This window comes from Xiphias gladius, chromosome 17, assembly GCF_016859285.1.
Source record: "Xiphias gladius isolate SHS-SW01 ecotype Sanya breed wild chromosome 17, ASM1685928v1, whole genome shotgun sequence".
Taxonomy (NCBI): domain Eukaryota; kingdom Metazoa; phylum Chordata; class Actinopteri; order Istiophoriformes; family Xiphiidae; genus Xiphias; species Xiphias gladius.
The window spans coordinates 9,430,094-9,448,645 of record NC_053416.1 but is presented as its reverse complement, the minus strand read 5'-3'; the positions used below and the strand labels follow the sequence as shown (position 1 = coordinate 9,448,645).

General features: G+C 40.2%; 1 protein-coding gene across 1 annotated transcript; it reads right to left on the bottom strand.

Annotated features, from left to right (window-relative positions):
• Positions 1-5,085: 5,085 nt before the first annotated feature.
• Positions 5,086-17,654, bottom strand: LOC120802841 (prenylcysteine oxidase-like). Its single transcript, XM_040151011.1, has 7 exons — positions 17,291-17,654; positions 15,343-15,549; positions 14,457-14,631; positions 13,213-13,424; positions 12,716-12,856; positions 10,365-10,776; positions 5,086-9,686 (listed from the first exon to the last, which is right to left on the bottom strand). The coding sequence occupies exons 1-7, from the start codon at positions 17,397-17,399 to the stop codon at positions 9,437-9,439; spliced, it is 1,506 nt and encodes a 501-aa protein (XP_040006945.1). The 5' UTR covers positions 17,400-17,654; the 3' UTR covers positions 5,086-9,436.
• Between the last annotated feature and the right edge of the window lie 898 nt (positions 17,655-18,552).

Here is an 18,552-nt window from a genome sequence, read left to right as displayed (position 1 = left end):
GGTTCCTGGAAAGCGCGTGACTGCCCGACCACGTGATTCCCTGCTGGGCCAATAGGAGCAGAGCCCCGAAGCTGGGTGAAAAGGCTCCTGCAACATCACACTGGACTCGACAAACCTTAATATTATAATAAATATCTGTAACCTCGGCTGTAATCGATATCTAGTTTATAGTGATGTTATCAGGGGCCATGGCTGGATTAACCTGGTAGGGGACTCCAGGATAAAAATTTGTTGTTTGGGCCCCTGTTGACCCCCACTGTACAAGACAGTTTCATTTTTACTCACCCAGAAACCAACCTGGGCCCTGTTCTTCCAATGTGGTTTACATAACAACAGGCTAAAACCAATCCTGTTAATTCTCATCCAGCTAGTTTGACGGTTGATTTGTTAATCATGGATGAAGGTATCTTGTGGTCCTACTTTCACTTTGAATGCAGTTGCTGTGTTGGGAAGCTTCCCAGCATGCACTGGTGCAATAGATTCTTGGACAGAAGACTAATTTTATGTGGGTTCCTGCACTGTTGCCGCTGTAAGTTTCTTCCACATTGTTCTCAGCAATGTTTCCACACTGGACAGCAAAGTGACTTCTGCACTTTACCTTTTAATAAGTTTTATTGTATTAAAATGACAGATTCGCATTTTAACATCACATTTGTCTTTTAATAGTTTTAATTTTTCTAGTTAAATCTTGACTGGCTCTTTTTTTAGTGTACAAGGTTTTATTTTGTTTTATATTTTATCATGTATAAGTATAGGTACTTTGTGATAATTACACCACCAGATCATAATGATTTCTAAATGACCTGCATGTTCTCACCTGGAATCATAATTATATCAACATTCTTTCAATATATTTCTTAGAAGGTGAGTTATTTGTAACTGAAAATTAGTCCATGTATGGGATTCACCCTAAACGTCTTGGTCACGATCCTGCTAAATGTCAATAAGCTGCACTTTTGCAGGTTTGGGTTTATGGACTTGTTTATCACTACAGATAAATTCTAAACCAGCTTCAGAGAACCAAAGAATTCAGACTCATGTCAAGTCGTCAACATTATAATCTGTATAACTCCGTTATCTGTGTACGAAGAACAGATGCAGCTTTACATCAAATGAGCTCAATATAACCTAAAATAATTTAGGCCTTAAAAGTAGATTTTGACAGGTTCTGTCTCCAAGACCAGGGCCGGAGGATGGAGGACCCATCACAGATGACACTGTACTTAAGTGGTGCAGATTTCTGACAAATTTGCAATTAATCAAAATTATGTAGACCCGAATGATATGGAGTAAATCTGGGGCTTTCTGGGCCCTTAGGGGTCTGTGGTCCCTGGGCAGTTGCCTCCCCTTGTCCGGTAGGTAACCTAGCCTTGATCAGGGCCAGAGCCTGGATTTTATAAACACTGAGGTCATTAGTCCAAGTCTTCCCACCTACTTTAGAAAATATGGACCAAAAACCAAAAGAGAAAATCTCAAAATGTTTTTAATTAATTAGATTTTTCATATTTCATTGAGTTAGCACTTCAGTTATGGTTTCTGTAGATATTTATTTACCTACATGAAAGGCTGGATTACCAACCGGGCAAAGCACTGCACGTTTCACAGTGTAGTCCCACCAGTGTGAAACTGTGCAAAGATAGGTTAAACACAAGCAACTTTCTGATTCCCATAAACTGCTTTACACAGTAAAAGTCTCCATTGAACTCAGTCCAAAAGTAATCCTCTGGGGGGGGGGTAATCAGCTGTTCCATGCAGCTCCCAACCCCAATTCACTGGAAAGAGAAACTATGAGTCCAGTTATTATTACCACGTGTGACAACAAAGGCAAAGACTGTCTATGCATAAATGAAATCAATTAATTATTTGAAAATATAATTGTGGTCTGAGTTGAAGATTTTAGATAAAGAAAGGATACAGGGAAAGAAAGAGACCCTGAAACGTCATCACTCTTTCTCTTTCAGTGTACTATCTTTCTATCTATGATTACTATTAATGGACGTAAAAATAGAGGGTTTACCACAAGGTGCAAACGGGAAAAAAAAAGAATAGAAGGGCCCGATTAGACTTTGCCAGAAAGCATCTAAAAAAGGCTGGCCAGTTCTGGAACAAGAGAAAGATGAAGCCAAGATTAATCTGTACCCGAATGATGGGAAGAGAAGAGTATGGAGGAGGAAAGGAACGGCTCATGATCCACATCATCTGTCAAACATGGTGGCGGCAGTGTCATGGCACGGGCATGTATGGCTGCCAATGGAACTGGGTCACTGGTGTTTACTGATGATGTGACTGATGATACTGGTAGCAGGATGAAGTGTAAAGGGCTAAACTATCTGCTCAGATTCAGAAAAAAAGGTTCAAAACTGACAGGATGGTGCTTCACGGTACAGATGGATAATGATACTTCATACTTTGAAAGCCACACAAGAGCTTGTCAAGGTGAGGAAATGGAATATTCTTCAATGGCCAAGTCAGTCACCTGACCTCAACCTAACTGAGCAGCCCTTTCACTTACTGAAGACAAAACTGAGGGCAGAAAGACCCACAAACAAGCAGCAGCTGAAGGTGGCTGCAGTAAAGGCCTGGCAAAGCATCTCAAGGGAGGAAACTCATTCCATTCAACAGTATTGTTATTATTAAAGCTGAATTTTTTTTTTTTTTTGTGCCTTTCATGAAGGGGGAAAAAAGATGATGATGTTACTGCAAAGGATTTTCATCCAAGTATTAAAAATAACCCTTATGTTTATGATATGTATAAACCCTCTGGAATCCAGGTTCATTGTAGTAAAATTTTTTGCCAACTTTCCCTGCATTTAATTTTGTCTTTGTTTAGCACCTATTAAACTATCTGTACCTCACACGCATGGTATTCTTTCTCAGCAGAGACTCAGCTGTAAGTCTCTCCTAACATACGAGAAAAATGACACTGGCGCCAACAAAAATTCACATTTTTTCAAAATATCAAAATATTGCTACAGAAGAGTTCAAGGCTGAAAAAATGTTTTTACTTTTCATGGACACAAATGAAGCAGAAGATTGTTATAAATAAAACTATAACACAGTCTATTTGCGGTGTATGTAAAGTGTGTGTCTTTTATGTATCTCAATGCATGCCTGTAAATCACTGGAAATATTACCACTTCAAAGCTTAAGGATTTCTCACATAAACAGGATACTGTGGGAAAGCGGAACATCTGCACTCTCAACTCGTTTTCTCAGCTTGTCTCTTCATCCTATTTAAATAAAGTTACGGTAGTATAAATTAATACTGGGTATATTCACTGATGATTGTTTAGTTTGCATCAGGAGTTATGTGATGTCCTCAATGTTTGCGATGAGGGCGAAAGTACTACTCAAGATTATGCTATTCTTGTAAACAGACGCCCATGGGGAGGAGGATGAGCTTTGGTAGGGGCCTGTTGGTGGTTTTCCATTTCCTTGAGAGATTCTGGAACTGATCTTTTTGTTTTGTTTTTTACAGGAGGTTTGCTGGAAAATACAGAATTTATTTCATAGAATTCGAATCATTAAGTGATGGAATAATCTTTCTCCAATCTTTGTTATAGTAAAAGTGTTAAATCCTTGCAAGTTGGGGTCCATGGTCTGGTGAACTTCATTTTGGGTCCACATGTGACCATTTCTCTAGGGTCAGGGCATAAAGACGTCAATGAAAAATTCGAAGATAAATACAGAAATAATTCAGTGTGCAATTAAGTGCTTTCACAGCCAGGCAGATTTGAATGTTCTCATGATTGTAGAACAGCATGAAAACTTCCATCACACTGACAAAGCTACAGTATGTTGTCAGCTAAACTGCATAAATCGGATTTATAAATCTGTAAACCAAGATTTTTAAATTATCCGCTGAAAGAACTGTGGCAGGAGTTTATGAGCAGTCGACCGCCAACACTAGACATCCTGTTAGTGAAATATTACTTCATAACTTTTCTTTTACTTCCCATTCCAGTGGAATACAATTACACTTCAAATGACTTAACTCCAGCAGAATGAAATGAAGCAAGAAAATAAAATTAGATAGTGAATTTTCCCCTAATCTGATGGGCAAAAGATTCAGTATACGGGTGAGCACATGTATTACTGCTTAATGTACTTTTGATACATAAAGGAGCACTTAAGAGTTTTAGGACTGTGAGGGAAAAATATAATTTAGGACAGCAAGATTTCTACAGATTCTTCAAAATGCAACGCTATTTTAAAACAGTCAGGAAGACACAGAAGAAGGTACAGTGACAATCTTGATGAATGCTTATAACTGAATGTAATACTAAAAATATATCTAGAATGTACAACTGATTTTTCAATAGAAAATCAGAGGCGGCACTTTATATTAAAGATAAAGCAATAGAGTTCTCCCTGTGGAAGAGTGATATGAGGTTTGTCAAATACAGTGGAAGACTACAAGTTCCCTAATTTGGAGAGAAATCTGTGGGAAGAGTTTTCTCCATCACTTCTCTGCAGAAGCGACGCAGAACTACTGATTCTGATAGTTGGAGGCAATGTCAGACAAACAAAGCAAATCATTACCATATATTGTGTTCCTGCCCTGTTTTGACCACTTACTGGAAGAGTACACACCAGACTTTAGAAGAGGTATTATGAAAATCAGTCCCTTTTAGATTCGATGTTCTGTACTTACGCAATATCTCACATGTGACAAACTGAAGACAGAACTCTTATGGCAGTTCTGCTGGCGACATGCAAGAAAGATGTCACTCGTTTAGGGCTAAAACCGGAGGCTTCCTCAAATGATAACAGGATAGAGACGGTTCATCGAATAGTGTGTTTGGTTTGTTTTTTTTTTGGACATATAATCTTCAAAACAGGGCTAAAATGTGTAGAATATCTGTATATCTCTCTCTCTAAATTCCATGGCTGCCAATAAAAAACTAAAGAAAAAAAAAATTGTTCAGAACTCAGAGGTAGTTTTTCAACCCGTAAATTTTCCTCTGTGCAATTATTAGTTGGCAGGAAATAAAATCCTAATGTCAGGGGTAAATCAGAGGCTGACGAGTGGATTTTTCTAGTACACTTCTAAAAAAAACAAAATTCATGGCAAACCATCCAGTTGTTTTATTTTCAGAATAATGCACATCATTCAGTATAAACAGCTGCATTATTACATTCATCATGAAATGTTTTACAACATGCTGTACTTAAGCAGAAAGCTGTTTGTAGAGCACCAGTGGTTAGATCTGAACAGTTACGCAGAATCTGTTTGACAAAATAATTGACAGAAATGCAGCTGAAAGCCCTGCAAAAGGCTAATAAGTCGATCTTGAATAAAGATTATTTGTCAAACTACTATTTCTAATGTCAAGAATGAACATGCAAACTCTGGGAATCTGTAGTTTCAAAAAAATACTGTACTCCTGTTAATTTATAGAAGTACTGCACTTTAATTCTGCTTTATACTTCTCCTTCACTATATTTCAGAGAGAAATATTGCAGTTTTTACTCCATCACATTTGTCTAACAGCTGCAGTTACTAGTTACTTTGAAGGTAAAGATTTTAATAGAGCTGCAACAATTAGTCCATTAATTGATTAGTCGGTTGACAGAAAAATAACTGGCAACTAATTCTATAATCGATTCATTGTTTAAGTAATTTTTCAAGCAAAAATGCCAAAAGTTTTATAGATCCAGCTTCTCATTTGTGATGATTCGCTGCTTTTCTCTGTTTGGTTTCACTGTAAATTGAATATCTTTTTTGTAACATCTTTCACAATTTTCCAACATTTTCTAGACTGAATGATTAATCAAGAAAATAATCTCCAGATTAATCAATCGTGAAAATAATGAATTAATCCAGTAGTTTCAGTGCTGCCCGGTTGGGGCTCTTTGTTACGTTTCAGATGTCTCCATGTGGTTAGCGGTTCAGCTTCAGAGACATTTCAACTCTGACATTCCCAGATGGTTTTTGTTTTAAATAACTGTGAGGTCCAAAGAGGTCAAATTATCCAATATTTCACAAAAAAATCAAAGACTACAGAAAAATCCAAAGGATGAACATAAATTGTGCAGAAGAACTTTGTTTTATCATCTCTCCTCTGCCATGAATCATCTCGCAACACCTCAGATTTATCTTGTGACCCTTTGGAGTCCCAGGTTAGGAACCAGTGGACTAAACTACCTGACTGTACGTAAAGTCTTCAAAACTGGCTCCAGCTACAACAGTTAAATGCTGCTTACATGTTGATGCATCAGTATTAAGAACCCAATAATGTCACATATAATAATATATCAGTCACACGGGACATTACGGCAGAACAAGTACATTTACTTTGGTACTTGAAGTACATTTTGCTCATAGTGCGTTTACTTAAGTAGGATTTTAAATGATTAAAATTTTACTTGTAATGGAGTACTTTTATATTCTGGAATTGGTGCTCTCACACGCGATTTAATAGTGGGTTTAATAGTCTTTAATTTTTTTAAGATTAAACTCCATCCTGTACTTTCCTTCGCTATGTAAAAAATCCACGAAATTGAGCATGACAGTTCATTCTAACCTTGGAAATAGAAATTTGACAAAACAATCCCAACTAAAAGGTGTTACAGTACCTACTAGGTTTTTCGGGAGCTTTCAACCGTATCACACCGTTTTCATCATACTTAACTTTTAAGCCAAAACACAGATGAGAATGCCTAAAAGTGCTTCTTGTTAACAGATCCATCTTTATTACAACTGAGCACACTCCTTCTGATGATGAAGACTGCCTGATACAGCTGAAAGTTACAAAACAGCTAGTAAGTGGACCTTGAATTTGGATTGTTTTGTCCACCATTAAGATGGTTTCATTATGTTCCTTGTGTATATTTGTACTATTTATTTGTTCTACCTCATAGCACATCAGGTACCACTGCCACAAATATTTGACTGCTTTACATACAGAAGCTGCTGCTAAGTGAAAACCTTGATGTTCAGAAAAGTCAGCTGTTCAGAACAAAAGATATACGGTCTTCATTTCAGCTTGACCACCATCATTTCTGGTACCATCATGGGGTTTTGAAACAATTCATCAGACTAAAGGGTTGCGGCGTTTTCTCATCACATGCCACATCACATTATCCATCAATTTAAGCCCTTTGGAGTGACAAGGTTTTTCAGTTCACAACAGTTAAGTGAGGAGTACAGAGTTCCACTTCAGTTCAAATCCACTGTTATAAATTAAAAATTAATAAAAGAAGGCATTGCTCAAAGTCTTTTGAAGATAAACAACAGTCAGTAGTTTCTTATCACCACATCCTTTTTAGCGTTTTCCATTTCTGGAATTTGAATGTCAAACTCTAATTTTCCAAGATAACAGCGCTTATTAAAAAAAAGCAGGATTTCAACGAGGGTTTAGGGCTTGAAAGAAAAGGGAAAAATCATCTGCACCAGCAGATCGAACAGACCTGTCCTCTGCTTTTATTTGGTCCAGTGTGAAAGCTTGTTGGTTCCATTCTCCCTAATAAAAAAAAAACCAAAGTTTCCACTGGATAATGCAACAAAAGCAGCAGGAAGGGGAGATAATGAAAGAGTCTGATGAAAGGGGCAATAGAGCATAGCGCCAGTGGCCAATACCATGAGTTACTGAATATCGACTTTATTAATTTACAAAATTACTACTGAAATTACGTTAATGAGATCTCCTTAGTGCCAACAGCAGGTCCATTAACAGTCCTTAACAGTGTAGAAGGTAACAGCAGTGCCGCAGTTGTTTTTGATTAGACATCAAAGGTTGATGTGCCTCAAGGTAAAGTTAATTCAGTGACTGCACTGATCTGTCTCATGCCTCGTAGCTGCTAAAGCGCAGACAAAAAGCAGCCATTTAAAAGTGTCTCATTCATGCTCTTAATCTTGAACCCATGAGCGTCAAAGTGTTTTCTTGACTTGGACACACAGGAATATTTATTTATACAGAACATCAGCAATTCAAGAAAACCATTTCTCTACAGTCCATTTACTTTCTACTGTGATAAATATCAGCTGGTGTTTTCCATGGCTGCTTGGTTTCCAAATTCCTTGGCAAAGAAAAGCTGCCTGCGGCTGAATTTTTGGATTAAACCCCATTTTAGTATTAGCAATCAATCCCAAAAGCATACTGCAACATGTCTCATACATCTGCCGTGACATGGCAGATGTATGAGACATGTTGAGAACGAAGCAATCAGTAAAACCAAAAAGGCCTTTGGACAGTAACGCAGCACAGCAGTTGTCTTTAGTGGTGCGATTAAATTGAATTTTGTCTTGATTTAAATTTGATACCAACTAGTTTTTCTGTTTGCCTTTAACAGCGTATTTATCACTGATTTGGTGTATTAGATTTATTTGACAAAAGTAATTAAATTACTTGGACGTGTCTCTAAATATACTTTACTACTGGAGACTACTCTAATATGGACATTTTCTGAATCAACAAAATTCAGCAAGAGATATATTCAGTTAAGAAGTAGCATGTGTGCACATCCGCTTTGTGATAGTGGTCTTCACGGGTCCAAAATGTTGGACCTGATCCAAAAGGGACCTGTGGAAAACAGAGACCCGAAAATGTGGTTGACCCGAACAGATCCTAATAGCGAGAGAACACCAACACTGGCAGCAGTTATTCCAATCCATTACAAAGCGGTGGTAGAAAAGAGGAGCAATATAATGATAATAATGTCCTAAGAACGAATGTAAATTCATAAAAATTAAAATAATTTGTTTACATGCTTCAAAGACAAATTTATATAAATAACTGAAATTCCAATTTCCACCTCCTCCACCAACAATGAATCATTCTGTATATTTCTGTACAAAACTTTTTTTGGTGGACAAAAGACAATTTCCTAACCTGTTTAATATCTGTGAATCAAATTCCAGAAACCTGTCATTTAATAGCATAAATCTTACATATTATGGATTTTCCTACAATAAGCTTGGTTCCCTGCTCGGAACAAAGCTGTAAGATGCATTGCATCCTTGTCTGATTTTGGTTATTTCCATTTCAAATAAAAAATCAGAACAGTGTTTGAATGATATATGACATGAGGTCAGTGATGATCACCAGTGAAATGACTGTGAAGTTCACAGTTCTCATCCTCCTTCTCGCCTCAAAACACATGATTTTCTCCCGCAGTGTGAATGAACTGATACCACGTTCGCTTGGGTCCAATCGGATCGACTCGGGTGTTGGACATAATGACACAAAGACCCGAGACTCGTAGCAGTGAAACGAGACCCTACCTGAACTGATCAGACAGAGTAGAATTTGGAATTTGGACATGGGTCCTAGGTTGAGTCTCAGTTCGTGAGAACCGAGTGGAACTGTGAAGACCTCTACTTTTATGATGCCATACGAGCTACAATTACCCAGAGGCCATCTCTCTGCCTCCCTCCACAAACACTTCGGAGTGTATCTTTACTGAAGTGCGTCTTGGCTTTCAGGTGACGAGGTCATAATTCAGTCTTGATCCTGTGCATCAGATCTCTCTGGTCCACCATATCCGTCTGTCTGTTCCAGCGGTGGTAAGCCAGCAGGGCGATGTTCTTGGCAGCCACTGAGCTCATCTCCATGGCACTGCTGGCCCACTCAATACCATTGAGGTAGTAGAGATTGGGGTGGAGCTCCACAGGCGGCAGACCCTGGCTGCTGCCATAATGAGAGTAGGGCTGCCACTCTGTCACCTGCACCGAGTAGTACGACCTAAAATTGAGAGGAACAACAAAGATGGATCATTATGATAGAGCGTAGTCACCAATTTTAACTGTGGCATGGCTGTTGGCTGTCTGATGGTCCACCACTTTGGTCCAGACAGAAATATCTCAACAACTATCAGATTGATTGCTGTGAAATGTTTTCCTGAAATTAATGGTCCCCAGAGAATAAATCCTACTGAATATAGTGATCCCCTGTCTTTAACTCTAGTGCCAGCATGAGGTTGTAATTTTTGTTTTTTAGTGAACTGTCTTGAACTATTGGCTGGTTTGCCATGAAATTTGGTTTACACATTCATGTCTGTTAGCATGGCTTTAGAATCGTTTTGTCATTTTGCTGCTCTATCTCATTTATCTGGAAGAATTGTTTTAGTTGTTCAATACTACAACTGAAACAATTACTCGATTAATCGATCAAGTGATTGACAAAAAATTAATCAGCAACAATTTTCATACTTGATTAATTGATGAAGTTAATTTCTAAACAAAAATTCCATTAATTCACTTGTTCCAGCTTCTTGAATATGAATGTATGACAGTCATTTTTCACTATTGTTGGACCAAATAGTAGAGAAAATGGTAATCAAATTATGCAGTAGTGAAAATAATAGTTATTTGCAGCCCTAATTAATACCATGAATACTTTATTAGGATGGAAGTGGCTGACCTGAAGAGTGTTTTGAGCTGAGACTTGTCCAGAGGCTGTGGCGAGAATACTTTATAGACTCCAGCCTCTTGCGGCTGCTTACGCCGGAAGCCCGCTGAGATGTTGACGGGACAAACACTAGCCACGCTGTTGAAGAATAGGTCAGTTGTCTCAGTTGTCAAGATGTTGGCGAAAGGGAACAGGCGAGGGTCCGGAAAGCCAAAGAAAGAGGTGTTGAGGTAACCATGGACAATGGTTGCTACTGTGCTTTGATAGTTGCCTGGGAGCTGGTCAAATGGAGGTATGAAACCTTGGAACTGGATTCCAGACCCGACACTGGCCTGGAGCGGCGTTGCCAATACCACAATGTCATACAGCTCTGATCCCATCCCTGCTGCTGTGCTGAAGCTCAGCTGGTACTGGAGCGCCTCCCCTGTAGGACAAATATACAAAATCAGTGTTAGCACTATACTACATGAGTTAGATAAAAATGTACTGCATCATTCCAGTCGATTAAAGGAGAAGAGCAGGAGCCATAGAGTACCTGAAAGGGAACCGGGGGAGCACCTGAGGAAGACCTACTCTGACAACCGGAGGCATGAGCAAGTCACCATTCTGGATGACATGTCACCAATTGACCCACCAGGGTCAATATACCAGGATATACTGTAGATGTCCCACTATATCCTGAACACAGGGCAGCAGGGGCTTCGGCCCGGGAGCAATGAAACTTATATGGTAAAAGACTACCCCAACTGAATGCCGGCATCTGGTGGTGGAGGAGGTGCTCGACCAAGAAGAAGCAGCCAGGTGTGCCAAGCAATATCACAAGCCAAACAAGGCTGCTGAATGACGTAGGATGGCGTTGAGAAGACGACAATCACATGTAGTGAGCTGTGAAGCCATGGAGTCAAACAGGTTTAGGTTCATCATCAGAGCCACATGTGATGTCCTGCCCTCCCCCACAAACCTAAATCTTTGGCTGGGAGAGGATCCAGCCTGTCCCCAGTGTGCAGTTCCAGCGCAACCCTAAAGCACATCTTTGTTGGCTGCAAACAAGCCTAATACAAGGCAGATGCACCAACAACACAAACAAGTACTGAATTGTTTGGAAGCTGAACTTGGATGAAAGAGAGTAACCACCAACGCCATGCCTCTCAACACCCAGACAATGGTCCCACAACTACCATCCTTCATCTGGGAAGGAGAGAAACCAGGGGCTAACCCCTGGCCTCCTGACACATGCCAGATGAATGCAGCCAGGGACTGGGAAATTTGTGCTGACCTAGGCCATAGACTCAATTTCCTTTCCAAAATTGCAACAACCAACCTGCACCGAGATCTGGTCTTCTGGTACGACTCCTGCCAACCTGTCTTCATCATTGAGCTGACGGTCCCCTCGGATCATGCAGTGGATGAGTCATACAAATGAAAAAGGCTGCGATACGCCAACCTTGCAGCTGAGGAAGAGGAGCGAGGCTGGAATGTAAAAGTGCGTCCAGTTGAGGTGGGTTGCAGGGGCTTTGTAGCCAGTTCCACAGCAAGGCCTCGGAGGGAAGTAGTAGTCAGGTCCATAGGATGGCGACTAAAGCACTTGCCAATGATGCCAAATTGAGCAGTCACTGGCTTATGCAGGACCATAAGAGTCACGTTAATAGTAATATAGCATGCCATTAATTAATAACAAGTTGTACAACAAAAATTAATAAATTTGTTTAAAGGTTAATTTATTAATCTATAAATAAATAGACTAAATTACAAATTAATTCATTAGATTATATTTTAATGGGCAAAAGAAAGAGGAATTATAAAATTTACTAATGAAATATTAATCCATCAATAAATAGTTTAAATGAAAAAGGGATTTACAAAACAACATAAAACAGTCAATAAGCACATCATTTAACTCTTGAAAAATGTGCCCCAGTGTACCAAGTGTGAACAAGGGTAACAAGGAGAAATGGTGCTGTTTTAAAGGCAAAGCTTGGTCACACCAATTACTGATTATATTTTGTTTTTTTCTTTTACTGCACTAGTTAATTGATAAATGAAAACTATTCTGGCATTATTTTTTAAAGCCTCCTAACATTACTTTCAGTGCCTAAAACACAGTACTGTATATCCGAAATGTTTGTAAAATATTGTGGTAACCACAAGGAAGGACCTAGCATCAAGTTTGGGTTGAAGGAATCCCCACGTTACGGGTTGTTCCTGCCATGTAAAAGGGCTAATATTCTTCTTAGGGACAGCCCTGTGGACTGTATTATTGTTGTCACTCAATAACACACAAACAAATAAATCCAAATAAAACTAAATTAAAATGAACTAATAGGTTGACATGATCCCATTCATCCAACACCTTGGTTAAGTACCTAACTGGACGGGGGAGATGGCCTTGACTTGTGCTTGCAGCAGGTTAGCGTTGGCTACCTTCAGCAGGCCAGAACACACCAGCTTGTTGCCTCCTTCCACCGCCCACAGGTTGTTCTGGGCACCAGCTAAAGACACAGCGCCTGAAACACAAAAAACAAACGCTCACTCAAAACAGACACCGCCAAGTGCTATAAACCAATTATCATCTACCCACACACTTTCCTGCTTTCTCGTTCCCACAGGCCACCCCCTCCTCTCACCTTGCTTTCCTCTCTTCTATTCTCAACTCCCCACTCCTCCCTTCCTCATCTTCTGTATCTCTTTTCTTTCCTCTTGTTTTCCTCTCTCCTGACCTACATCAGCAAGGACGTAGATGTTCAGCTCATAACTGGCCCTACTTTCAGTACTACAGCCTTCCAATTCTCGCTCTCTTTCCTCACTCTCTGTCTTTTTCCCGCTCGTCACACACCACTGCTCATTTCTTCACTCATCTAACCTATGAAGGCAGGGATGCTGACATTCTGTCCGTAGTTGACTCTCATGACGGGTGCGATGACCTCATCAATGAAACGCTGCGACACACCCAGTTCCAGCAATGAATCAGAGAGCGGCCTCCGGGTCATGTTGATGAAGCCACTCCCCCCGAGAGAGTCCAGCAGCTCCTCCACCGAACTGAAGGCATAACCGTGGGCCTGGTACTTGTATATCCTTTATTATGCATGTAAACACAGACAACAAATAAATGGTTAATTAGTAATTATAGTAGTCAATTACTAAGTCAGTAGACAGATTCATAAATGTACACACTATATGAAACTTTTTTCCCTTTCCTATCTCAAAGTTGGAACAAATTATCACAAATTTCTCAGCAAGTATCTGTGCATAACAAAAATGGAGAGAGAGAGAGATTTACAGGCTCACTGTTGTTGATTTAGAGAGAAGGCAAAAAAACAAAAAAAACAAAACAGCAATACTGAGATAAATAATTTCCTGAGAGAGGAAACAGGGGTTGTTGAACGGTGAATGTGGAGGAGTAAAGCGCAAATCAGGGCCTGGTTCATCTTTTAAGCAGAAATTGAGTCCAGATTTGGCCATATTTGACAGTCATGTGTGAGGTTGTGCACCAACTGATATCTGAAAAAGGACCGGCTGACCGAAGACATCGATTTTGTTATTTTATACTGTGTTGTTTTGTTGTTGGAGGATGAAGCCACACATTGAGTTCAGGTTTCGCAGTGATTACGGCTGCAAATGCCTAAGGCGTAGGAAACAATAAATAGCTCAGTATAGGCTTTGCCCATTGACTGCAACACTAGAAGGCCGTGTTGTGCATTCCCTTTATACCTGAAGTGAAAGTTTTTACACTCTATGAGTCACTTTGTGAAAACAATGGCAGCAAGAAGGTTTAAACAGGAAATGGCTTTGCTGGATCAGAAATGCACAATTGTTTGGCATCGTTAAAAAGGTGAAGAGCACTTTGGATACCTTCTTAGATCAGCTTCATGTTATTCCCTATCAAGTAACACAACTGACACCAGAAACAGGAAATAGATAATATGAAGTATACCAGGTAGACCAAACACATATCATTAGGAAGAGGTGCAGGTATATGTAAATTAAAGTGGTGCACCTCCACCCTCCTACCGAGACATGCCAGACATTTAAAACAAAAGGTATGTGCATGCCAGGCAGCTACCATGAGACAAAAACACAAACAGGGCCTTTCTAAATCTGGCTTACCTCATGAATTTCTCCATAATTTCCTCAACCCACATCTGCAGTCGTATGAAGCTGATCCCATAGCGCCACCAAAGCCGGAACAGGTCCAGCAGGTACCAGTCTGTCTCTTCCAGAATCACCTCCTTGCCGTTAAACACCGCCGTCTTTCCCGCCACGCTGCGACGGTACTTCAAACCTTGAGGGACCCATACAAGATAACACAAAGGACAAAACACAAACATGGATACAGGGAGTGATTTAATATTGACTTTTTTGTTTTTAATTAATTTGTCTCTAAAAATTGTCAGGTAAAATGTACCTGTTCATTTTTACCATGGAAATCAAAGGAATAATGGAAAGAAAATATTCAAACAAAAATATGAATATGTCTCCCTTTATAGTTCACAAACTGTGATTTCACATTAATAACTTCTATGTTCTCTGAAACCTTCTGTATACTACTATCATACTAAAATGCACCATAACAAGATATAAACAGTTGTATGGTCTGATTACTTTGGCAGGGCACTGAATATTGGATGCAGAGCCACAATGATAAGTCTACCAGTTAGAGATTCACACACATGGTGCTGCTTAGTAAACTCAAACCACCGACCTGTCTTGACTGATGACTGCTCTTCCTGCCCAGCTTACATCTACTGGAAGCACAAAATGAATCTGATCAAGCTGCATCTTCATTGCCGTTACACAGGATCTCTATATTCTACAAAAATGTACATAATTTCCACAACTCAAAAATAAACTAGAAAAGAACAGACAGTGACTAAATACATCCTAAGCAGTCACTTACATACTTATTGTCCTCTTGGCCTTTTAACCCTTGTGTGTGTGTGTGTGTGTGTGTGTGTGTGTGTGTGTGTGTGTGTGTGTGTGTGTGTTAACCCACCAAGCTGTTTGACAAACTCCTGCATGTGGAGGTTGAGGGAGTGGATGATAGAACCTCCAGACTCGTAGTCATTGTGATTGACAGTTACGGTGGCGAGACGACCCCCGACCTCACCCTTTTCAAACACGTCCACCTGTACCTCAGGGCCAAAGTGCTGCCGCAGGAAGTGGGCCGTGGCGCTGCCTCCTATCCCCGCCCCAACCACCGCTGGAGCACAGGGGATTGAAGAAGAAGTGTGAAATCAGAGTGTGATTTGGAAGTGAAATGTGTCTTAAAACGAATGATCATCAATCATACAAATTCATCGACTGTACTGTGCATAGGTTTCAGACACTTTAGATCTTCACATTCTTATCCGTCATGCAGCACCAGCAGGGAGGCCTCTGATCATCCCAGATTCATTCTGCAGCATGACAACGACCCCAAACATACAGCCAGAGACATAAAGATCTATATTCAGCGACAAGAAGTTCTGCAGCAGATGGTCTGGCCCCCACAGAGCCCTGATCTAAACATCAGAGAGTCGGTCTGGGATTAACTGAAGAGACAGAAGACATTGAGGCAGCCTAAAAACACAGAAGAACTGTGGCAAGTTCTCCAAGAACAACCCACCTGTGTAGAAGTATTAGCGCTGTTGGTCACACCAAATATTGATTTGATTTAGGTTTTTTCTTTCCATTTACTGCACTTTTTTTTATGAAGTTAATTGATGAATAAAAACCAGTCATGGCATTGTTTCTGAAAGTATCCTCACATTACTTTTAGTGCCTAAAACATTCGCATAATAATGTTTATCATTTTTTGGCACCTGGGTGTTTTAAGACATGGTGTAACTACAAAGGTAATGTGTACGTCTTAATTGGGAAAGAAATAAACGAATGACAGTTGAGTGCTTAAAAAGTTTTAAGTGTTTCCTGTCAGTCATCATATCTATAGCTGGACAGAGGAATGTAGGTGAGAAACAGTGGCTTTTTCGATGGAGTGTTGGGTTATTTTCTAGTGGGAACTGAGCGGAGCTGCTCATTCTGGTAGTAATTTTTTCCCCCACAGGAAATTTTTCATCTGTAGTTCTTTGGCAGTTCACAATTAAAACATACGCACTGTGACAGAACACCTCTAAGCAAACCAGACAGACAAAAAAATACAATACAAAGTTACACACAGTAGTACATCTCACACGCTCACTGCGCCAGCACCAAAGTATGCTGGACAAATTAAAAGCATGGACATCTGTATACAAAAGACAAATTATAAAATGAAGAGTCAGTGTTTTCAGAGTTGAGTGGCTTTTAACTCTAAACAGCCTCTGTCTTCAGCTTCTCAAATGTGAGACCTGCTGCTTCTCTTTGTTGTCTATCATTGTACACTTTATATCTTTGGGCTATGGACTGTTGGTTTGGACAGGACAATGAAAATACTTCTTGCAGCTCTAGTCCCAGTTGGTTTTGTGTTTTAACACTTTTGATTTTTATGCTTGAAGACTGTACCACAATTTGGTCGGTTTTGCTACAATCTTGTACCTTCGTACCAGAATTTATCGTGATCCCTTTTCTGAAATGGGAAAATGTCTCGTTTGGTTTCCGTGACCACAGCAGGAAAGATAACAACAAATAATCGTAAGTATGATAATCAATCTTATCACACTTACGGAAAATTTTGTATCCGTAAGTTTCAATACTCAACAGCAATCCCCCTTTTTCTGCTCTGGTTTGTGAAATTAAAAATTACAGGTCTATTATTTCGTACAGTGCAAACAGAGAAGCTGTCAAAAATGTATAGTATGTGTTTGTCTTATGGTATATTTGGTCTTTAATTATGTATCTTACTGGTAAAACCTACGTAGTATACCCTTTTAACTCTCAGTCAGACTAGCCATTAACCCTCTAAATGCGGGCTAACGTTAGCTAAAATTCGACGGCTGGCCGATCTAGCACACTGCTTTCCTTACCTATTTTAGAAGGCGGGGCTCCGTCGACATGAACGGGTCCCTCCGGGTCACCGACAACCGACCAGGCTGACATCAGGACGGCGAACAGCGGGAGCAGAGAGCCGGCCATAGCTGCAACAGAGCAAAGATAACCGGGAGGAGCGGAGATGAGCAGCGACCGTTATGAGGTTAGCGCCTCTCTTTGTCTTCCCCTTACACGGACAGTGTGTCCAGAACAAGGATAGTCACATGTCGGTTGACTCTGTCTCTGTAAATTAAATAGGTTATTTTAAATAGGTTCGGGATACTGCACAAAAGTCGGCCCGGTAGCGGCGACGATGATGGAGGAGAATTCACTAATGAACGGCCGATTGCACCCACGTCCGGCAACATCGAGTAATCCCAACCGTTGAATTGTTTCGGCCAATCACAGCCGTCTGAGCAGGGTGTACGTCAGATAATGAGTGGCGTGTACGTGCTTTACGTACTGCCGCGATTCTCAGTTTTATTAACGCAGCGCCGCAAGACTGAGGGTAGCCAGACACACTCACACACACACACACACACACACACACACACACACACACACACACACACACACACACACACACACACACAGGATAATTGAATCAAGCTACAGCACAGTGGTATTGTTCCCCACAAATAAAACATGTCACCCTCAGCAAGGATGGATTACCGGCCGGGCAGAGTGGGCAACTGCCCAGGTACCGCAGTCCCCCAGGGGCCCCACATGCCCCATCTTCACTCCAAGCTATTTTTACCCAAATAATTTGAATTACCGCTTGATTGGTGATACCACAACATCGGGTCTCAGTCTAATAGCACGTAATACCCGGGTCAGGATCAGTACTTTTTATTGTTAAAAGCAGCTAGTGTACTATCATGCAAGGGCGAGAACTATGCCATGATTTATGAGGCGAATGCATTATTAATAGGCTACTCCTGAATATAGTTTAATTACCACCTAATAGCAAATGTTCATGATGGGAAGTCTCTGAACTAAAGAGGTCATTACCATGTTGAAGCACTCAGTGTTCCTGCGTCCAAATCTAGTTTTAAGACCATAACTTTGTAATTTAAATTGACCGTGGTTTAATTAGTTTAATTTTTTCTGTCAGAAAACCTCAGGCAAGGGGAGTATCATAAGGTTGCAACCAACAGTTATTGTCATTATCATTAAGTCTGAAAAGTATTTTCTTTAAAAATCGACTGATAAGTGTATAAAGAAAATAGTGAAACATGCCCATTATTATCCCTGAGGC

What these genes read in the sequence shown, in the direction of transcription:
- LOC120802841 (XM_040151011.1), bottom strand. Translation starts at nt 17,399, where the DNA reads ATGGCCGGCTCTCTGCTCCCGCTGTTCGCCGTCCTGATGTCAGCCTGG. An exon ending in GGAGTTTGTCAAACAGCTTG is followed by an intron (nt 14,632 to 15,342) that starts GTGGGTTAACAC and finishes GGGTCCCTCAAG; the next exon opens with GTTTGAAGTACCGTCGCAGC. An exon ending in CATCTCCCCCGTCCAGTTAG is followed by an intron (nt 10,777 to 12,715) that starts GTACTTAACCAA and finishes TTTGTCCTACAG; the next exon opens with GGGAGGCGCTCCAGTACCAG.